We start from the raw sequence: 21,014 nt of genomic DNA, 5'->3' as shown, positions 1-21,014 counted from the left end.
TAAGTGGTTAATCTATGAGATAATACCCAGCAGGCAATATTAACTATTTTGTAACAAAATATAGTATATAAAAATATTTTAACAAATATGAAAGGATAACGAATTATGGGTGTACGAAGGCTTTCGTGAGTGACTATAGGTAGTACAATAGTACTAAAAATGTAGGCATTCAATGTATAAAAATAAAATTGCCAGAACAATTTTGTCTAATCAATTCGAATTACTGGTGACGTTAACTTGGAAATCTGTTCTTAGAACGATTACACGTGAAACGTACAGTGAAGAGAAAAAAAAAGGTATCCGATTAATCTTTCCCGTGCGAACTATAATCGGGGCGTCGTAAATTTCATGCAGTTTCTTTGCGAAAAACGTTATCGTATCGAAGTCACCTCGTGCGCCGGGGCTCACGCGTAACTCAACAGAAAGACGGAGATAACGAGCGTCGCGCGTATCGATATCGTTTTTCAAGCCGGATCCGTGACAATCGTATTTTTTTCGCGTATAACAAACGTAACATTGATCAATTAACATTTCCATCGGTCGATCGAATCGTAAATAACGCTCGATGTCAAACAACTTTAGTTTGAAACATTTTTTCATACAAGTTGTTTATCGGTAAATTTAGGTGGTACAGTTACCTAAGTGATTCATTCTGTACATCGATCGGTCGATAAACCTAACAAACTTTCGAAAATTTATAAATTAATCGATTTTTTCACTTTCATATCGTAATAAGTTGTAAAAGAAAAAGTATAGTTATAAGATTTCCATCAAGATTCTATACACGATGTACGTGTAAATTACAGCGAATCGAACATGCAGAAACGCGTGAACGGTTTACCTCTGTAACACAGCCGTCGTCGTCTGCATCTCATCCGCGTGCGAAACAACGAACCAGTCCCCGGCGCGGGCGTTCAAGATCTTCCATAAATCTCGTGCAACCACTTCCTCCGTGAACCGCCGTCGTCGAACCCGTTCAGGGAACGGGACATTCGTTCGTATTCGACTGGACCACCGCGGAAACTGTCCCCCTCCACCCCCACTTGTGCATCACCGGAGCTTGACCGATATACAAGACGTACAACAACAAAAAAGAAATCAAAATCTTTCCTTAAAAATCTCGAACCTACTATGTTTTTACAATATTCCCGACAATTCCAATTTCCCGTGCCTAACGAACGAAACTTTTCACTGTACGCATACACCGATCATAGAACACGATGAACAATTGTTTTTATTTTTCGGGACCAATGGAAGCAGTTTCGATGAAAAATAAAATCGTGCGTACGAGTGTCCACGTGGTGGACCCGCGCGTACGTATATAATTCTCGCGCCTTTTTTCCTTGCTCGTGCGCCCGCGGTGAAACCGTGAGAGACGTCCCCGGAAGGTACACGTCTCCGTTGGCGAACACCTCGTGGAGGCAATCGGCCGTAGTAACTGGCGCGCTACGCTCGCGACTCTCCCTTAAATACTGCCACCACACACATACATACACACATACACTGAGAGAGATATAGAGTGTGTGTTCTCTCCGGTGGTTGTCCAGTTTCACCTATACACACCAAGGGGCCCGTCTATTCTGTCACTTACGGGTATATACCCTATACACTCGCTTTTCTGCCGCGCTCTTCCCTCGTAGCCCTGGTCGTTTCCCATCCGCAACCCCACCACCACTCGGACACCAACCAAAGTCTCCAACTCTCTCTCTCTCCCCCTCTCTCTCTCTCTCTCTCTCTCTCTCTCACTGCACTCCCCCTTACCATGCTTCTACGGCACACCTACTCACCCACCAACGAGCCGCCTCTGCCAAATCCAATCCTACCCACTCACCCTGAGATCTAATCCCCGCACTCTCTCACTCTTTCTTTTCGCCCTCCCCCACCCCCCCCTCTTTTCCTACGCCAGTAACAGAATCGCTCTGTTGCAGTTTCTTCCCCCTTTCGTGTTCTTGGTCCTCTTCCTTCTCCCACCTCGGTATCTCACTCCTTTCTCCCTTCGTTTTTTTCTGCATCCCTCTTTTCCGCTTCTGAATTCCGCGCGCCTCTTTCTCTTCCTTTTTCCGCACCGACCCCCTCCGCCCATTTCTCTTTCTCCAACCGCCCGCGTCGTCTTTGGATCTCGCGTGTCTATCCAGCGCTCCCCCTCTTTTCCCTAACTCCCACATACACCCTTTTCTCGTCGTCGTTCGTTCGTTCGTTCCTTTGTCCTTGCTCGGCAGTCACTGCTTTTTTGTACCCCTGATCCTTCTATCGTCTAGGCGACTCACTCCCGCGAACAGACTTTGGTAAATGCCGTGGCATCCATCACCGACCGTCACCCGTGGTGGCCCAGGAATCGTTCCACGACGTGGTGGATCGCGCGTGGGAGGGGGAGGAGGTCCGTTGGAACAAGGAGGGTGAGGGGGCAAGGGACACGGTACGGCGAAATCGATGACAGGTCGACTAGGCTGACGATCCAGGATCGATGGAGTGAAAAAGGAATCGTGGTCTGTATACCTACAGGTCTCTTCGATCGAATTGTCGACATATATGGTGAACCGGTGCAACGCTCTATAATACTAAAATAGATCTCAGCGTTTTCAGTTAGGAAATTCAAGTATTCCCCCCCAAAAATAACTAAAAACGAAAGAAGGAATCAATGTAATATTGATATTACCGACTATTAACATAACAAAATATAACATATATATATCAATCTGACAATTGTGAAACAACGATTAAGGGTCTGGGCGTTAAAGGGTCCAATGCAATGGCTTCTGCGGCCTACCAACAAATTTCAGACTAGTTCGCGCGGTTTCTGCGTAAAGGGGAAAGAAAGGAGGGTAAAAAATGCACACACGTGTGGATTATTTCGTCTGGACACCGTTCGATGACCCACAGCAAGAATCGAATGAGGATGATCGGCAAGGTCAGCGTTCGCCGTCAGCGCCTCAGAATTTTCCCGAGTTCGACGTGTCGGTGCTGTACGGCGGGAAGGAACCGTAGCTCGGATGATAAATTATGCAAGCCCGTGCGACTCGAACGGTCCTCGTCATTGGCCCGTGAGCCCCTCGGCGGATTCGTGCCGCGATTGGCGGCCAGCCAAAGGTCGTTTTTCGCGAGGCCCCGCGATAAACTTTCGTTCCTTCCCCCCTCTACCCCACCGCCCGTTCTCGGCCGACGGCGTGTGCAACGGTGGAAGCATTGTCGCGCGAATTAGCGACGGTGGCTCGGCTCTTCAATTTTTCCGGCGGTTGGATTCCATAGAAAATCCACCGACGTACTCCGGAATGGATTTCCCGTGGTCGATTTCTTACTTCCGGCGCATGATCATCGCGTGAAATATATTCCTCGGTGGCCTGAGAGAGCGTCGATCAGTTTATATAGCGTACAGAGTGTCTTAGAGAGATTTAAGGCGAAGGAAAAATTATAGACACCGTAGAAACATGACATACGTTCTTTTGAAGCCTTCGAACGCTGATCGAGGATTTATTGTGACTGTCTAATTTGTTGTAGGGACAACCTAGACGGAGATTTCTATATTTGAAGCTATATAATTCTATTAAAAAAAACATATGTCACCTTGATATAACCTCTACATATGGATAGTTCTTCATAAACCCCGGGTTATACGAGGGTCACCTGCGTCTCAAATGGCGCCAGTGATCTATCCCTAGGACACTAAAGTATATACCCATGAGAAAAAAAAATATGATTTTTCCAAGACCCTTTAATACCCTTAATAAGTTTATTTTATGATCCTCGCAGTCAATCTTTAAACGAAAGACTGCGTTACGGCTTGCACACCGTGGCCATAAAGCGCGGGTAACAATTAGCCCTATTGGCGCAGGGTTAAAAGAACCAGCGATAAACAGAGAAGACTGTCCCGCCGTAAATACACAACACCTTAAAGTGGACACCTTGGCTGCGGTGGGGCACACAAGCGAAACGCATTAATACCATGCAAAGGGAGAAAAACGAAGGCGTTGGGGAAGGGGGAGGCTACCAGCGTCGTCAAGGGGGGATTCCAGAGATTTATGCTCGTCCATCGGCAGGTCTTGAGTGGCCTCCTCGAGGAACGGGATCACCGCCACGGGAAATTAATTGGCAGGAACGAAGAAGTGGCGGTGAAAAGCCGGTGGTTTCCGCCCATTGTACTCCCGTGTGGTTATGACTCGGGCCTGGGCGTAGGACAGGATGAGGGCTAGCCAAGGAGGTGAGAGAGTCCGTATTTAAGTGACTAGGTAGTTCTCTACGACCCACTCGATTGTTCGAAACGCTCGAGGGTTCGGTGCCAGCGTCTGTGTTATGCACGATTCCAGGAGTGTCGTAAAGAAGTCCCGAAAACCTGAAGTCACGGAAACCCCTCAAATCCCCGTGACTGAGTCGTGAAATCCGTTTTCCTAAGGTTGGACCATTTTTGTATCTTTCTGCCTGGAAATGGTTGATCAATAACAGACAATTCGTTAAGTCTGGAAACTGAGAATCGCTTACTTGAGTGGGGAAAAAGACGAAAAAGCCAAGGAACTCGAACGAATACGGTGTTTCGGGCTCTTTAGCGAATCTATATACCTGAAGCATCCTCCAAAGAGCTCGAGCCACGGTTCTTCGAGTTGTTTCTCTTGGAAATACGTACCATTGTTCGGGAAACGGAGAGACCTTGGACGTTCATGTACGATCCGACACATGCAGACGTTCGGAAAGTTCGTTCCGTTGATTTTTGCGGGCACTTCTTCGGATTTTCAGGATAAAGATCCGTTTTCCCCTTGCTGCATCTGGACGGTTCTACCTGCTGTGCAAAGACACCGACGATCGTGTTACAGTTGAAATTTTAACGTTACATTTTGCTCCTTCCTAGACGAGAGAAATAATATTATGAAATTTACCTTAAGATAAATTTTGCGCCCATCCCCTCCCCATGACTGATAACCTAGCAACGTCCATAATTAAGATCGAGATATTTGGAACCAGCTGATTCTTAAGGGTCCTGTATGTGGACAGAAGATCTCTAAATTCTCAGGCAAGAATGAATCGGGACCCGACGAAGTCGTGACTTCTCGAAAAGATGAACCACTGGTCCGTTGAAAAGGCAAACAAAGAAGCAAGGAGTGAGTATAACATTACCAACGTACATTGACACGGTGGCTGAGCATTCCTCAAATATTCGTCGACCGAAGTTTGCCTTCGTGAAGAAAACGGTGACATTAGACGGCCTCTCCTCCTCCTCCTCCTCGACATCGTGAATGTGCTCGATCAACCGGCTCGCAGTTCTCTCGACTCCCCGAGATCGTCCGGGTCCTATAACTAACTTGCTATTATAGCGGCTGAACTGTAATTATCCCGCGATAGTTCGACCGCAAGACACTCTCTGCTAACTAGAAGGCAATTTGTGGATACTGGCCATAATTGAGTTCCCTATAGCCCGTACAATATTCCCCGAAAAATCTGAGATAAAACTCTGTTTACTCGATGTATAAACATCGCAGGTCTAAAGACGAACGGAGATGATAAAGAGAAAAAAAGAAAAGAAAAACCAAACATTTTGAACAGAATTACCGGAATCAAAAAATTCACCATGACATAAAGAAAATTCAACCTAGAAAACCACAAATGTTCTTTTAACTCCTAATCCGAAACTTGGAAAGTATTTTTTCCTTAATGGTTGTATCTCTAAATACTAACAACAATTAAAAATTTATGCTGATAATAACAGAAAATGTTGTTAAATATTGTAACAAATAACTATTCAATAGATGATATTATAGTGTGTTTGATAATTTCACTATTATCTTGCGTCTATAATATTAATCTTCGTAAACATTAAAGTCAGTTTTCTCAGTTTAGAAACCAGTGGAGATAGAACAATTAAGAACTAAAACGACGATACGTATTTCTGTAATGTCCAAACGCAGAAGATTAATGGCGCACAAATTATTGAACGTTCAAGTATAACAACCTATTCTCCCTAATGTTAGACTCGCCAGGCGGATTCGAGGGAACCTCACCTCGACAGGTAGGACATTACGTATTATTCTTCGTTTCTATGAAATCGTTTTCCTTCGGTGCTGCCAGACCTCCTCGGTTGACACGGTGAGACGATCAGAATGGTCTGGGTTAGGTCTGGACGGTCGGCAGACTGTACAAGAGAGGGACGAGATTCTGCAAATGAAGTGGAGTTGGGGGGGGAGCAGAAATCTGCAAACACACAAGCAAAGGCAAACGGGGCCCTCACATTAATATTCTCCGGGTGCACCAGGATCCCGAACAAGGAATGCTTGACCGGCTGAAGTCTCTCGAAACCTAACCGCGGCTATAAAAATTAATTAGCTCTCGTGAGGTCCCGGCTGGTGTGTCTGTATAACTCCTCCCCGTTCACCGAACCGTGAGGACCAATCCTCGACCCGTTGGTACATATGTGTATAATAATCGTGGACCATTTCCCCACCAGGTTGGGATCCCTAGAACGGAGCCAAGGATCTAGCTGTTGTCGCGGCTGCCCACGTTGGATGATCGATGCGATGCAGAACGGCTCTCTGTGGCTCGAATGTGTATAATTAGTCATCGATTCCATCGGGTGGTTGATGAACGTTCTGGTCTTACACTCGCCGGGTGATTCTCGATCCCATAATTGCGGCACGAAAGAATTCGTTAACGAAGAGGTTATAGGATCCTGGTGTGTTACTTAAAAGTGTTCGGTCTCGTACCGGCCGGATTGAAAGATTATCGTTATTAAAAAAAGAGGATCGAGCTCGTGGGATTCCTCCTCGATCGTGAATACACTTCGGGTGGATCGATTTATATTTTCGGGAAGTTGAGAAGTTCTTGACCTCCCGTGTAGAATTTACGAAGGCCAGAGACTTTTCAATCGGAACGGTTCCAGCCCGAACAATGAATTATAGGTCGATCCATAGGCTGAATGATGATTAGGTTCTTTCTCTGGTTCCGTATTCAGAGATCGATCGTGAGAAAAATGTGTACTAATCGTGGAGCATCGTTATTACTGAATTAGTGTCTGGAAAATCGAATACATTACCCTCGAATCCTCTTGTCATCCGGGAAGAGCAAAAATCGGGGGATCGAATTGCAGGCGATGGGTTAATACACAGGAAGCCATAGCGTTAAAACGATAGCCTTAAAATCTTTTGAAATTTTTGTTCCATCTTCTATCGTTTTAACGATATATGGCTTGTCCCAGTTGTGCGGGACACCCTGTATATCGCGATTATTCCGCTCGATCAGTCCTCTAGTTCGAGGTGTTGATTTACGCTGCGACACGAGCGCCGATTCTGAATAAAATTCGCGTACTTCGGCGGAAGACAAAATAAACCGCGAGCCTCTCTTTTTTCGCTCTGTCGACAGCTTCTTTTCGTCGACGCACTGGCAATTCGAATCGTTGTCAAGCTATTATTTCTGCAAAATCATAATGTGAACGAGTTAAAATAAAAATGATTACGAGAAGAAAAAAAATCCACAGTTTCAGCGACTTACGTTCGTTTTCACCGTTCAGAAAACGCGTGAGTCTGTGTTTGACATCCAGAAAAAATGAAACTCCCGCAATTAAGTCTCGGTCTTCTCCATAATCCTAAGACATCCCCCTACGATGAAACGTCGTTGGTTCTCTGAATGATCACGAACGAAGCGCGTTTAATTTGTGACTGTTATAATACCAATGCCGTCAAAATACCCGCTTGTGCGTTGCTCACGCACACATTCGTTCAGTTCACTGTGTCTCTACATGTACATATACGTAAGAAAGTGTAGGTCCGATGTCTTTATTAGAGGATGGCGGTTCGGTCGATTCCCTGGTTTTTTGTCTCTCTGTTCGTTTCTTTGGATTCGAAGTAGATACTCGAATAGATATTTCGTTCCGGTCTGGTCAACTGGTGGAGAGGCTGAAACAGTGTTTTATCGGTATTCTTATACAGCAGGGATTAAAAATTGGACTCCGTGTTGCGGCTCGCCAAACCGCAGAGCTCCAGTGAGCACAGCATGCCCACGGGTCAAGAGCTTTTAAAATGTGAACCATATTTTGTAAAGACATTCGGTACACAGGTGGACGCACTTCATTCTTATCCGTAGACACGTGGATTTCAGCGTCGCGGCGCCTCACACAACTGGATGAACAAAAGAACGTGAAAACAGTTTTTCTTTTCTTTTTTTTTTTCAGGCAGCGTTCTGCGAAGTGTATTTCAGACGAGGGACTGTGGCCTTTGGTACTGTCACGACGAGATAACCCGGTGATCTCCTCTAAATTCGAGGCATCCGCCGCGATAGATACATCAATTTGATCGATTAAGGCGGACACACACCCGTGGACCTCCGAGATTTCCTCCGTGGGATATCTTCGAAAAACAATCGTCGTGGAAAAAAAAGGTCTTGCGATTACATTCATCACATCCAACTGTATACTTGCTCTATTCGTCTAACTGAAGTTTAATGAAATTTCTGTTTCATTCGGAATAATCATAAACACTTTTCTTATTTGATTCCAGGTTTTATAAAATAATCTAAAATGTTGATATGTCCATTAACATGTACGGATTGATTATAACTTGTAGGTCCCTCTAGTCTCATCTGATTGTAACCTATTCCTCTTAAGAATTTGCTGTTCGTTCCCCCCCCCCTCCCTACCTTCCATGTTCCGTCACTAAATGCGATAACTCACTGAATATATGAAAAAAAAATCACTGTTACTCAATTATTATCATTATGAGATTGAATCCCCAGACAATAATCGTGTAGAACAAGCCAGACAATAATCAAGAGGACTCCGATTCGATCTCTAACCAAGGAAGGACTAATGTCACTCTGCCACCAATGCAACACGACCACGTGGATGAAACGTGCGATCGTGTTCACCTTACTCCCACCTCTCCTGGAACGAAGACACGTCTCGTCAGCCCCGCGAATTTTCGTTCTCCCCTTCGATCCGAGGCGGCACAGACTGGTGGAGAATAAAGGTGGTCGGTTCTTGTAGCCACACACAACTTACCAACCTACAATTCGGTGGGCTAGGCACCCTTTCGCGGCTGAACCACTCGTGACGACCCGACCACCATCGCGCGCGACCACGAGTGGCAAGTGTGGCGGGAATTATGCAATTATTGCATTGCGGGGCCCCTGACAATTGTCTCGCGGGAAACGACGGCGGCCTGAATGGCCTGAGTGTCTCGAGGAAAGGGGGCGAGAAACGGGGATTTCCTCGCCGATTTACTACCGTGCCCCTTCCCCCCCCCCCACCCTTTCAACCTTACCCGTACGGTACGCTCCTTTGCTTAATTCATCCGTGGACCACGAACCGGAGGCTGAAACAAACGAGGTAGGTACTGAAAAATACTGCTCTGTTCAATCAGTAATTGTGTAAATAATGTAATAGTATTGCGGTCACTTTCGGGGAGAACAGTATTTATATAAATTACGAGTACAGAGTATATTCCAACTATATCAAAGCCTAAGGTAAGTTGAAAATCTAGACGAATTGACGGATTACCCTGTTTGATAAAGCGGTTTTCACTAGCCGTTGTAATTAAGCTTATTGCGGCCACTGGAAGTTGTTACAGTGGGATGGTAATTATGAGTGAAAACGCGGCGTAATTCTTCGCTGAAATGTGGTTGTATTTTACAAACGGGGGTGAGGAGGCGGAGCAGCAGCGGTAAGGGCAGGCAAGCGAGCGAAGAAAAGGAAGAGAGATAGGCAAGGTGCAAACCGCTTGACGAAGGAAATAGAATTCAGAGGAGAACTTCCTTCATTTCGACTTTTACCGGGCAAAGGAGCGCGTTGCGTTGTAACGGGTGACGCTTGCACAAAGGGCATTAAACTTTCACGCGGGGTTCTATCTCTCTTTTTCCCGGCAACCGTGTCCACGACGTGAACCTCCCTCTCCCTGCCTCGATAAAAACTTGCAGAATTTACAAATTGTTGCTACGGATAAATGGAACAACAAATGTCGTACCCGTATGATAAGAATCGTCGATATGAAAATTCTCCGCGAGATCCCGTCGCGTGCCGTTCGATCCTCCAATACAACACCAATACAGAGAACAACTTTTTTTTTAATAAGGGAACCGTAGGAATTCAAGGGCTTGGGGGAATCCCTTCATAAAAACAGGCTTTTTGTCTCGCGACCGGTATAAATTTCCCTCGATCCCGACTGTCATTCCCGATGTTGTTCGGGGGATTCACCTCGCGTTCGTCACGATCTTTCGACCACGGCGAAAATCGCTTAGCTTGTAAACACGGACAAATGAGAGAGACTCGGTCGTCACGGGGAATTCGTTCGATCTGTCACGGTGTCCCCGAAGATTTGTCAGGCCGTGGAGGCCTGGTCGCGATGCAGGGGCGGGAGGGGAGTGGCGTTCCGGGAAGAAAGGCGAAAAAAAGAAGAATAAAAGAGAGGCGAAGAAATGAACTGGCAATCTCATCGATTCACCGAGAAACATCCGTGGCCCGATAATATTTACCGCACGGTGAAACGGGGAGATGAGCCGGCCCCATTCAAAAGACGCCATTAACCGTGCTCCATTGTCGGACGTGAAAGCGACTTACGGGGAAATTTAAAGCGAACCAATATCACGGTACTAATTTTCGGCTCCGTAGCTGGAACACCCGACACCGGAATACAAAAGGGACAATGTCCTGTTACGTTGAGCATCGTCAAACACACAGATTCCTCGGTTTCTAATCCACGGTGATCACCCTGTAGATTTCGTATACTTCATATTAGAACCGACGAAATTATTTAAGCCGTATTTTAAGTCACAGATAAGTAATCTGTCCGTATATTGAATCGAATCATAAATACCTTTCATCCGTGAACAATTATAAACTGTTACACTTCAAGAGGATAGTGACCGTACGTTTGGAGCAACGATCTGATGTATTAATGTATCATTGTGCAATACTTCCAACAGCTCGGTGACACGTGGAATATTACACTGAAACGGGACACCTCGATGATCTCCATGATGCGGGGGAGGCAGACGAGGCAGCCACCCTCGGAGGTGATCATCGGCTTGGAACCGGCCGATCGAGGAGCCGAGCACCAAACGAGAGAAGATCACAGAGAAAAGAGAAACTTTACGAGCTGCGTATTATGCTGCGCACACGATCCGGGCAGCGGCACAATTCGCCACTAATTGATTTTACGACGTCCGTTATATTGACCGTGAAGATCGTGTAGCGGCGATGGCAGGGGTTGGGGGGGGGGTGCAGATGACACCCCGGTGCGAGCCATGCATGACGCCCTTTTTCAGGGACGCAGATAACACCCGAGAAATCCCTATGTACCTACCCTGATCGTCGGGGACCAATTTGATCTAGTGCCTGCGCCTGATCTCTGTCTATTCAATGTTCTTCCGACAACATAGCGCTACCGCGGCCCGTATGAATAATTCCACTAACATATTATACAAAAAAATTATACTACATAAATACCCAATTGTAGCTTCTTATCTGTATAGTATCCGTATTTCGGAATAATATTTATAACAGCGCCAGTTGAGATACACTTGGCCTTCGGTTTTCCTGAAATAAAAGAAATATTAATCCTTAGCCAATTCTAATGAAATGGTGAATATTAATAGGCTTGAAGATCGGGGAAGTAATATTACCTGCAACGACTGTCTTGCATCACGATGTGACAATGTTTTTCCTTCAAGGGACACCTGGAATGTAAATAACGTTTCAGTTAGTCCAGGAGTGATTTCATACGGAGTGAATTCAGTTAGTGATTCGTAATTTCGAACAATTAATTCTACGATAAAACTAACAAAAAAGTCGTGGGGCGATCGGAGACCAGGCCACCGGATAGAGGTCACAGAGCCTTGATTCCACGTCCCCGGTGGCGTTAGTTTGCCCATAGAAGAACGGGAATCCCCTGGCCACCAATTGGATCGAGGACCGATCGGCGAAAAGGCGGCAAGATAGGAACGACGTAAAAGTCAGTCTGTCGTTCTCGGCCCGCTCCTCGGGCTTATCTCTCGCTCCGTTGAACAATGAGACAATAGAGAGACGTTTGCGAGACGCGATAGCAGTCGGATTAATTCTCGATCGATTCGAAAGGGAACAGTTCGTGCTGTCCCCTCATCTGGCCCTGAGAACTCAGACCTTTCACCCGTGAACGCTCTGTGCGACTTGTTGTTCTCCGTTATCGACTCTTACCGTCTCTGAAGAATCGTCGGAATAAACAATCGACAAATCGAACGGATCGAATCTTTTCTTACAATTGGATTCGCGGATATTTACCGAAAACGAATTTTTTACGTCCCATTCTATAAATGTACAGAAATCCGCAAAGTATCAACCCTGATAAGCAATTGTGTACAAGTTTCGAGCAAATTGCCAGCAATAAATGACAAAAGTTGATTAAAAAACCACAACAATCTCTTTCTGCATTTGACTTGGGTTTTGCAGGCTACACCAGCTGACAAAATGGTAAAGCAATTGGCGGAAAGTCTTGCAACGTGACCTAAGTCAAATTGAGGGCAAAACCATAATAAGGTTTGCGCAAGCCAATTTGTACATCACAATGTACACTTTAATTAGGAACCTCTAATGTTGAAAATAGAATATTTTCCTGCCTCATTGTTGTCCCAATAAAAGAATACCACAAAAAAGAAATGTTCTCAAAAGAAAAAAAGTCAGGTTCGAAGAGGTTAATTCACCCAATCGGGCAAAATTGACCAATGTTTCTCCAGCGACATTCTTCTGTTTCGCTGATTGGTGCGGAGCACTCGTACGAGCACGCGTCTCTGCACGGCCCACGGACGCCTAGTACAGATCGAATTATTGTTATCATAACCATCTGGCAGCCCCTGTTCGACGAGCTTAAAAGCCAGCGCAAGCAACCATTCGTCAGATCAAAGAAAAGGCCCCGACGCTTCCGCTCTGCTTGGAGCGGAAAACATAACGCAAAATTCCCTGGCGTATACGGCCTCCAAAGTGAGCGTCGAAAGGATCGTCAATGTACCCCGGGGACCACGGTAGAGTTTTATACGAAGGGGGAACAAAGAGTCCCGTGTGGTTCAGGATACAGTTCGCCACTGTGTAGAGAACGGTAGCGGGTCCATCGGCTTTCAGCTGGTTCAAATATGCATCCACGATCGAACAGACACGGATTAAAGATCAAAAGACCGTGTGTGTCATCCTGTAACGTTCGATCATCTTTGAATGTTCCTCTGTTCGATCTTGACTTCTGCATAGTGACAAAAGTGTACCGGAGTGACGTAAAATTTGAAGGTTAGAAGCTTAAAGACGAGCACAATTGTACTTGTGTTAATAAAAATCTGAAACAACCTGCGTAATAGGTTCCTTCTGAACTTTTCCTCGTCCCCTGGCGTTCACTGCATGCACCGTGTGTCCCCGTATGGACGCATGAATTGTTGCACGAGTCGGATTTCAGGGTGGCACGAGAATCGATGAACTTCTGGCAGGTCCCTGGGACTAATCGTGATCGATGAGCCGGCGCGCAGCGGCACGTGACTCGTGATCTATCGCGTGGAAACGAACCGATCCGCGATATATGGACGAGAAAACATTTCGCCCTTTCGTCAGGGATCATTTTTTTTCTCCCTACCCACCCTACCACTGTCGACGTTGCACTTCGAATCTTATTTCCACTCGTTTAATTCGATTGGGCGATAGACAAAAAAAAAAAGATTTCGAAAATATCATTCTGTACAGACCGTAAGATTTTCCGACATCTCGTCAACCGCATCCTAAGAACTCGTATGTATCTCTTGGTAATGCGTAATTGTTCTTAACCTCAATTCGCGTCAACTTTCGGTATACCAACGTGAAAATATATATAGATTAAAAGAAGGCACTACCCGAATAGATAATATCGGAATTCGTCTTTGAGTAATTGTCAAAATTAGAAGAATCAGGCTGAGAATGCGGGGCAACTAATTGCTGCGAAGGTTCTGACCCACGGGGGACACGCATACCAAACGCATATGTTCTTTCAGGGAACCGAATGGCCGCGACGGGGTATACGGAACGGTCAGATAGAAATCTCGAAATTACAGCTCGGTATATAGATGTTCCTGACGACAGGGAAGCTCGTTAGCGGGGCGTAGAGTATCGATGGCCCTCATTAGGTAATCATCTTTTAATTAAGCCCAGAAGGGGAAAAAAGGCGCCGCCGTTGCTCTGCGACTCACGAGACCGTGATTACCTTACTATACCGGTTCAACAGGCAGGTCTTTCTTTCTCCCTCTCTCTCTCTCTCTCTGTGGGTCTTCGAATGGGAACTGACATACAACTTGACGCACCCTAATCGTACGTGTATGGATAGCTACACCCCGATCCTCTGTCAGGTGTATTTTTCAGGCGATGACCCTAGCAAGAACCCTCTCGTAATCTTCTTTCCTTTTGTGACAAGCAGCAACAGCGATGGGTACCGGCGTCTCACCTTTTTTTTCTAAACAATGCATAGTACAACACGTGTCTCTACGGTCTCTCAAAGCGCCGGCGGTTCCGTTACGCATCCCGTTTATATAGACATGTTTACGTCTCATATGTACTGTGTTACGTAACGGACAACTATTGCGACCTCCTGCGGCTCCACGTCGCGACAACTGTCGGCCATAAATTCTGTAAATGTAACTACCATACCGAATGTTATTTGCACAGGCTTCTATATATATACTGGACTGTTAACTTCGTTAATATAAAATGTATCCAAAAAGCATATGCAAAAGTATCTCATTCTGCACATGTGCAGAAGCAATAGACAATCAAACCTGTCAATTTTTACATGCCAAATATAGATGTGTTCGAACACTTTTTCATCGTCGCCAGGCAGAGGCTAAAAATTTACCGCCACCGAGGTAGCCCGGTGGTACAGAATGCAACCGATGCGATTGATTCATCGAAATCACGAATGATCTACGGAGGATGGGATCGCACCATAGAGGGATGGTTCGACGAACGGTTGTTTGACGCGGGCACCACCCCCATATACCGAAACCACCGACAAACCTGGTATCGCATTCACGGTCGACTGACTCAGGATTCGGGCTCTCTTCCCTGCTTCTACGCTCTGTCTCCGCCACATAAAAAGGAGAGAGAGAGAGACAACGTGTTAAAGGCTCCGCGCGTCGCTGACGATCTGTAACCCTCGGTCGTCGTCGAGCTCAAACGTATCGCGCAAGCGAAACATACTTAACAGATGGTTAGATGAGCAACGCATTTGTCTTACAAATCGCGGTTTCAGAGTATTCCCCCACCCCATCCGTGTCTCCTGATACGGAAACGGTTCATCGATGTTTCTGGTTATCGGCAACGATTTATCGGCGAGGCTTTACGGGAATTATATATGTATATGTATGTATATCGAGAGCCACGACGAACGTATAACCGTGGAGTATCTTCACGTTTACGACCACATACGTTGGGCTGTAACCCGCAACTTCGGCAAAGGTTTACGGCGCTATAATCCTCTGTGACGCCGATAAGCACATTACCGACTGAATAAATCAATTGTCCACACCTTTCATGCGTAAATGTAATGCGAAAAAGACAGGTTTATCTTGTGCGAATAAATTAACCGACGAGTCCCTGAATCATCTTGTTCGAAGAAAAATGCACCTCGCGATCGGAACCGTGAACATAATCGCAGTCGCGTCACGCGTCCTTCGTATTCCAATACACACCGAGTCACGAATACGGCTGTATGCTAATCAGGAAACAGAGGTGCTTCAAGGGGGTCTCTTGTTATATGTGGCTATTGAAAACACGCCCGTTTTACCATTTTCCTATTCCAAACGCCTATTAATCATGCGGAAGTGATGGGGATTTTCTTTTTAAACAATCTGTAATTACAATAAATCTCGATGAAATGTTATTTCGGTAGAATAATACGGAACGCTGGCACCGCAACGACGGGTTATCTATCAAGAGGGCATAAGTCCTCGGTCGTCGCGTGGTAAGAAACGCCTCGGCGATATACACGGCAGGTGCGCGTGCAGACAGCTCGAGGCGCTTACCAGTTTAAACCACGGGGTGGGCAAACGTTTTTTTCTGAAAGGGCCGAGTAAGAAGCTGCGGGGATTTTACCGTGCCAAAAAGAGGTCACGCTATACCAAAGCGCAAGTCTTTTTTAATCATCTTGTCAGGGTAGTGTAATCCGTGAGGATCATCGGTATAAAAAATCTTGATAGTACTTTCAAAATCTGCCGTTATTGTTTTTTACACGTTGTGATAGATGATACGAGAATTGTATATGGAACCGGGAAATCGTAAATATATCTCAAAGAACACACTCCGACTACGTAAAACGTTCATTTTCTTTAAGAGAATAATAATAATAAATGATATTATTATTAATTTTTTTTTGAAGATAGATATTTTTCAGCGCACTGAACGTATGTATATTATTGTATATATGTCCTTTTAATTCAACATGGATATCCGACGCGTAGTCGGCCCGGGGAATGGCAAAAACTGAATGGACGTAACTACCTACTGTAAGAATTCTCATTCCGGCAGCACGCATTGGCTTTTTGCCAAGCCGTGAGAGCGAGCCATTAACGCGCGCGGGATTGCTTATCAGTTGCTGAGTCCGCGTTATTGCGTCCGACGATGACCAACCGAGCGGGCGACGGCGGTGTTTCTGTCCCGGTGCCACCTAGATGCCCCCACGTCTCATAACTCGCCGAATATCGACTATAAATGGACGAAAGCGATCGCATCCGCGGGAAACGTGTATCACGTGTATCATGTTCGTGATATTGACCTTCCATTGAACACAAAACCACTTGTACATGACCAAGAAAAAAACCGATCATGAAAAAGAGAAACCTTTCCCTTTTTTAAACACAGATTCACTCAGTAAATATTGAAAATTAAGAATAACATACCTGAAAACGAATGATAAAAAAATATTTAAAAAAAAAAAATGTAGATTATTTATTATACTACACGTGAACGTTAGCATGAGAAGTACCTTTAATCCGATTAACTAATGACGTATTGATTTCCTACGGATATGAATATTTTCATACGAAATGAACGTATAATACTATGAATGTCTGAAAAAAAAAGCGATGGAAAAAAGTCACATGATAAAATTTAAAATACGATGATACGCTGAAACTGTAGATATAGTAATTTATTCTGTTGACACCCTGTACACTTGCCTGATAGTCCATTTACCCTTTATGTCCTGAAATCATTGTTTACTACGAAACCTATAATTATAGGTTACCGCACATTAAAATGGAACATCAATTTTACCTACGTATCGCTACACTTTTCGACAACATTGAATCTACCGCGATCAATTACATTATACGGTCTAAATACATGAAAACGTATGAAATACTGAAAAGAATGGTAAACAATAAAGAATATTACTCCGAAAGAAGAAGCAATAACTCGTAACCTACGAACATTTCATTTAAATATGGTGGAAGAAATAGCGTCGGCGGTACAGTGTTGCCAGTACGGAAGTGCTCGATGACGATATTGCCAGGTTTGCTCCCTCCAAAACGGCGCGTGCATTGGCAGCATTGTTTTTTGGTAGTTTACAAATAAAATGGCCGATATATGAGGCTATTTTGTATGAACAATAAAATATGCAATTCTGTGAAATTAATGACCATCGGCCGTTCGTGTGTATACGTGAAAGTATAGGTACGGTGCCGCGAAATACGAGAAAAGAAGGTGAAGTATAAGTGAACGTGTGGGAGTGCCGTGAGAAGAAGGTGGAAGTTGTCGTTGAAGACCCGTGGACGCCGCGGGCCCAGAGACCGAAACGAAAAATCACTCACGGACTCTTAATACATAAAAAAGTGAAGCGACCGCTGTACATATTCCATTGGCGCGCGGTGGCGCGGGCAACAACACGAAAACGAGCGTAGATTTACGGAACCTGCTTTACAGCGCACAGGCCCCCTCTGCCGCCTGCTCCAATTCTTTGAGCACTCTCTCGCTTTACCTCCTGAACACTGTGTGTTCCTAAGCTTAACAAAATAACATTTGGAAACACGCCGTGTACACGGTTTTCTTATGTCACAGATAATATCCATTACAGGGTGTTGACCACCTTATGCTCATTATTTCATGCAAACTGGTGTATACAGACCTGTTATACAGTAACACCAGCCAAAATATTATTGTATGCTAGAGCTGCTCGAGGCAGATATGATTCCCAATCTTGAAAACCAAGGCCAAGATACTGGAGTGTGACGGGTACGTTTACTTAGAACCTTTCAAAATATTTCCCACTGATCAGTTTGTTGTAGTAGAAAGAAGTGGTACAGACAATGCATTGACAGAGACAGAGGGGCCAACGAGCACTGCGTCCGACCATCCCTCCCCCTCTGTTACCCCCCTGTCAAACATGTGTACCACTCCTAGCAACGTGGCGACAGGATTTGGGTATACCTGGTCCTTTGGCGGACCTGGTGCTGAAACCCGAGAAAATACACAGGGTGAACTTACAACAAATATTAATTACGCAGTGAATAATAATCAAGATCAAGGTTCCAGTCAGAAAATACAGGTTGACATTAAACCACCTAAAATTACCAATAGTACTCATCGTAGACCAATGTTCACCATGAACGAAACATGTCAACAGACCCCTACGACGCATCATGGTCATACAACTGGAGCTCATAATCAAACCCATGGCACACATGTCCGTATCAAAAAGCATGATGTATTTTCATTAACATGTGACAAGGGTGGTTGCAACTGTGATGCAGCGCATCCGACACCGACACCCTCATTGTTTTCAAATACTTTAGTTTTTACCACAGCTGATAAGCATGCCATGAGTAAGCATTTTATGACACCCCTTGGACCACTACAACTTACAGCAGAAGAGTGCAATGAAATTTTAATGAAGAGAGCAGCAGCTGCCTCGAATCAAGCCAATGCAAATAATGTGGTAACAAGTCAAACGGACAGCACTGCTCATTTTGGACACGTTTTAACACACGTCAATGCCACACAAATTGAAACAAAGGTGAAGACGCAGCAAGATATGGGAAGTCAGGTCCGTGTTCCGAAAGAAAGGCCATACTCTTGTTCGGAATGTGGGAAGTCGTTTCTCCTCAAACACCACCTTACTACACACGCAAGGGTACACACTGGAGAACGACCTCATGTTTGTGTACATTGTGGCAAAAGTTTTGCACACAAACACTGTCTTCATACTCACCTACTCCTTCACAGTGCAGATCGACCATACCAATGCCGTGAATGTAAAAAGTCTTTTACATTAAAGCATCATCTTGTAACGCACACAAGAGTACACACAAGGGATCGGCCATTCATTTGTCAAGAGTGTGGGAGATCATTTCCTCTAAAACGTCACCTAGTGACTCATAGTAAATTCCATTCAGGAGAGAGACCATTTGTTTGCGAAGAATGTGGAGAATCGTTTTCGCAAAAAGATCATCTAACAATGCATTCGCGCTTCCATGGCAGTTTACATCCATTTGTTTGTCATGATTGCGGAGCAACCTTCCAGAGAAAGTTTGAATTAGTGAATCATGGTCGTCTACATGGTAGAGTTCCACATTCGTGTACTGTTTGTGGCAAAGAATTTCTACAAAAGAGAACACTGTTGGCACATATGCGTTTGCATACGGGAGAAACCCCGTTTGCGTGTACCGTTTGTGGAGAAGCATTCCCCAGGAAATCAGACCTTGTTGCCCACTCCAAGATTCATAACAATAACACGACTACTGATGAGAAACCACTTATGTGCAGGTAAGCCCATAAAATAATAGATCTTCATTACCTTACTATATATACAGATGGCCTGTTTATATATTTATGCTGTGTTTACTATTTCAGGGAATGTGGATTGGACTTCTCGAATCGAGAAGCCCTTACTTTGCACTTAAGGTTACATTCTGGTGATCGAACCCTTGTCACTGATCTTTGTGGATTAGCGGCCGCCTTCCAGCAAACTCCTGGACACTTCCTTACACCAAACACCTCAAGCACTCACCAGGTATTACTCACATCAGTCTAACAATAGATGGTAGAACAGGCGTGTTACAACTTATGGACTTACAGATGAATGGACCCATTGGAACCCCCGGAGTCAGCCATATGCACGGAGCGACGCAAACATCACCACCAGTGGGAACAGGTCCAAAACCAAAACCACACCTTTGTCCTGATTGCGGCCGGGGCTTCGCACAGAAACATGGTTTATCTCAACATCAACGGCGCCATACAGACGGCAGCTGCCACATAAGATCGCATGTGTGTGATAAATGTGGTAAAGCCTTCTATCAGAAGAATCATTTGTTACTGCATCAACGTCAGCACATGGATCCACCACCAAGCATACTCCGCCAACAACAGAGGCAAGCTGCACAAGCTGCTGCTCAACAGGCACAACAACAGCAGCAAGCGCAGCAGCAACAGGTGCAACAGCAACAAGTGCAACAACAACAAGTGCAACAACAAGTACAACAACAGCAAGTGCAGCAGCAACAGGTGCAACAACAAGTGCAACAGCAACCTCAGCAGCAGCAGCAGCAGCAAACGTGTACAGTTGATACAAAAACAATACAACTGCAGGCAATACAGCAACAAGTGCAACAGCAAGTTCAGCAACAGGTACAACAGGTACAGCAGCAGGTACAACAACAGCAGCAGCAGCAACAACAACAACAACAGCAACAACAAGCGTGCTCTGTGGACACTAAAGCAATACAGTTAAATGTCACTATGTGAGACGATATAGAAAGTGGGGACTGGTCGGTCCCTGGAACAATAGCACTCCCAAATGCGCACCCTGCTGCCACCCTCTGCACGCACTTCTCTTGTACTAACATTACACATTAGATATATTTATTATCTCTAGAATCGAATACGAAGTAATCAATTTTATTACAAGAGTATATATACAAAGTATACATATTATATTCTAAATCTGTAAGGCTTGTAACAAGAAAATAAAAATAACCATATATTAGTGTTTTACATATACTTTATATATCATTTACTCTAGATATGTAAAATGAAACTAAACAAATTAGTTGCCTTAATGAAAATGAAGAATTTT

At 44.9% G+C, this 21,014-nt stretch overlaps 1 protein-coding gene across 1 annotated transcript; it reads left to right on the top strand.

Annotated features, from left to right (window-relative positions):
- The first annotated feature begins 17,914 nt into the window (after positions 1–17,914).
- Positions 17,915–20,780, top strand: LOC107194688 (zinc finger protein 2-like). The gene is made up of 3 exons (XM_015584348.1): positions 17,915–19,702; positions 19,790–19,949; positions 20,015–20,780. Exons 1-3 carry the CDS (start codon positions 18,324–18,326, stop codon positions 20,681–20,683), a joined length of 2,208 nt encoding a protein of 735 aa, XP_015439834.1. The 5' UTR covers positions 17,915–18,323; the 3' UTR covers positions 20,684–20,780.
- The last annotated feature ends 234 nt before the right edge of the window (positions 20,781–21,014 follow it).

Source organism: Dufourea novaeangliae, unplaced genomic scaffold (genome assembly GCF_001272555.1).
Source record: "Dufourea novaeangliae isolate 0120121106 unplaced genomic scaffold, ASM127255v1 scaffold8, whole genome shotgun sequence".
Taxonomy (NCBI): domain Eukaryota; kingdom Metazoa; phylum Arthropoda; class Insecta; order Hymenoptera; family Halictidae; genus Dufourea; species Dufourea novaeangliae.
Note: the sequence above shows the minus strand (reverse complement) of the source record. Positions and strands in the feature narration are given on the sequence as shown.

Bases quoted from the DNA above. Each gene is read 5' to 3' on its own strand.
- LOC107194688 (XM_015584348.1), top strand. From the start codon at position 18,324: ATGTGTACCACTCCTAGCAACGTGGCGACAGGATTTGGGTATACCTGG. The intron at 19,703-19,789 runs GTAAGCCCATAA...TTACTATTTCAG, and splicing joins GAGAAACCACTTATGTGCAG to GGAATGTGGATTGGACTTCT. The intron at 19,950-20,014 runs GTATTACTCACA...ATGGACTTACAG, and splicing joins ACACCTCAAGCACTCACCAG to ATGAATGGACCCATTGGAAC.